Raw genomic sequence first — 1,380 nt, 5'->3', positions numbered from 1 at the left:
ATCTTTTTTTAAACATTTTTGTTTTGTGCTATGAGAGAGAAAGACAGAGGGAAAGTGAGAAATCACCCTCCCCTGGCGGGGTGTGTGTGTGGTCACACTGTAACCCCTCCTCCTCTTGGGATTCTGAGCATGCATGCACACGTGCCTGGTGTGCTTGTCAAGCCTCCGGGTCCAGGACTTAAATGTGGTCGACCATATGGGAATCCAGTGTCTTTACCACCACACCACCTGCTGGCCCCGAACCCCCTTGGACTGTAGCTGTAACCCTACTCTCTCCCCTGCCCTCTCCCCTGCCCCTTCCCTTCCCCTCCCCTTCCCCATTCCCTACTCTCCCCTGCCCTCTCCCCTACTCTCCCCTGCCCTCTATCCTGCTCTCTCCCCTACTCTCCCCTGCCCTCTCCCCTGCCCCCTCCCCTACTCTCCTCTGCCCCCTCCCCTACTCTCCCCTGCCCTCTCCCCTACTCTCCCCTGCCCTCTATCCTGCCCTCTCCCCATACACAGACACCATCACCCTTAGTTCGGGCCAGAAGATCCACCCGACGCCCATCGAGGAGCGGGTGAAGCTGAGCATCCCCATCGTGCGCTATGCAGTGGTGGTGGGCCAGGACGCCCCCTACCTGTGCGCCCTCCTCACGCTCAAGGTGCCTGGGGCTCTCCTCGGGCCTCCTGGGCCTGAGGGAACCCGGCGGTCCGGAGAGGAGGCGGGGCTCGTCGGGCACCTGGCATCCGCTCTGCGTCCTACCTCCGGGACGCCGGCCACACCTGGGGGAAAGGTACCCTGGTGACCCCAGAGCTGTGGCGGCCATGCCGGCCTGGGCAAGGAAGGGCATCCCACCAAGAGGAGCGTCCCCGAGGTCATGGCCCTCACGGTCCCGGCCCCTAACACCCGGTCAATGAGAGGAGGGGCTGCGGTGGTCTGGGGTGCAAGCCCCAGGTGTGGGGTGCGGGCCGGGCCGGCCTCAGGGTGGTGCAGCCAGCCCCGGCCATCCCGCCCGCCCCGGCAGTGCCAGATCAATTCCGAGACGGGGGAGCCTCGGGACGTGCTGACCAGCGAGGCCGTGGCCTTCTGCCGGAAGCTCCGCAGCCAGCCCACCCGGCTGACGGACATCATCCTCGACCGCGACCCGCTCGTCTCGGACTTCATCAGCCAGAGCATCGAGGCCATCAACAGCGAGGCCTCCTCGGACGGCGCCAGGATCGTCAAGTGGACCATCCTGGACACGGACTTCTCTGTGGGCGGCGGGGAGCTGGGTGAGTGGAGGCGGCGGGGAGGCGGGCGTGGGTGGGGGCCTGGCCCATCGATCAGGTCCTCCTGGCTTCGGGCTCCACGTGGGGACGGGCGGTGGCCACGTGGCCTCAGCCCAACGGGTTGGGCAGCGA

At 66.0% G+C, this 1,380-nt stretch overlaps 1 protein-coding gene across 1 annotated transcript in view; it reads left to right on the top strand.

Annotated features, from left to right (window-relative positions):
* LOC102474268 (long-chain-fatty-acid--CoA ligase ACSBG2-like) overlaps nucleotides 1-1,380 on the top strand; it is a 21,266-nt gene that overhangs the window by 13,967 nt on the left and 5,919 nt on the right. The window contains exons 10-11 of the mRNA XM_006170290.3: nucleotides 502-641; nucleotides 1,005-1,251. Of these exons, the coding sequence (XP_006170352.2) occupies nucleotides 502-641; nucleotides 1,005-1,251 (387 nt within the window). The remainder of the gene's footprint in view (nucleotides 1-501; nucleotides 642-1,004; nucleotides 1,252-1,380) is intronic.

Source organism: Tupaia chinensis, unplaced genomic scaffold, assembly GCF_000334495.1.
Source record: "Tupaia chinensis unplaced genomic scaffold, TupChi_1.0 Scaffold148210_1, whole genome shotgun sequence".
NCBI classification, from domain to species: Eukaryota; Metazoa; Chordata; class Mammalia; order Scandentia; family Tupaiidae; genus Tupaia; species Tupaia belangeri.
The sequence above is the reverse complement of the archived record's forward strand: the minus strand, read 5'-3'. Positions and strand labels throughout refer to the sequence as shown.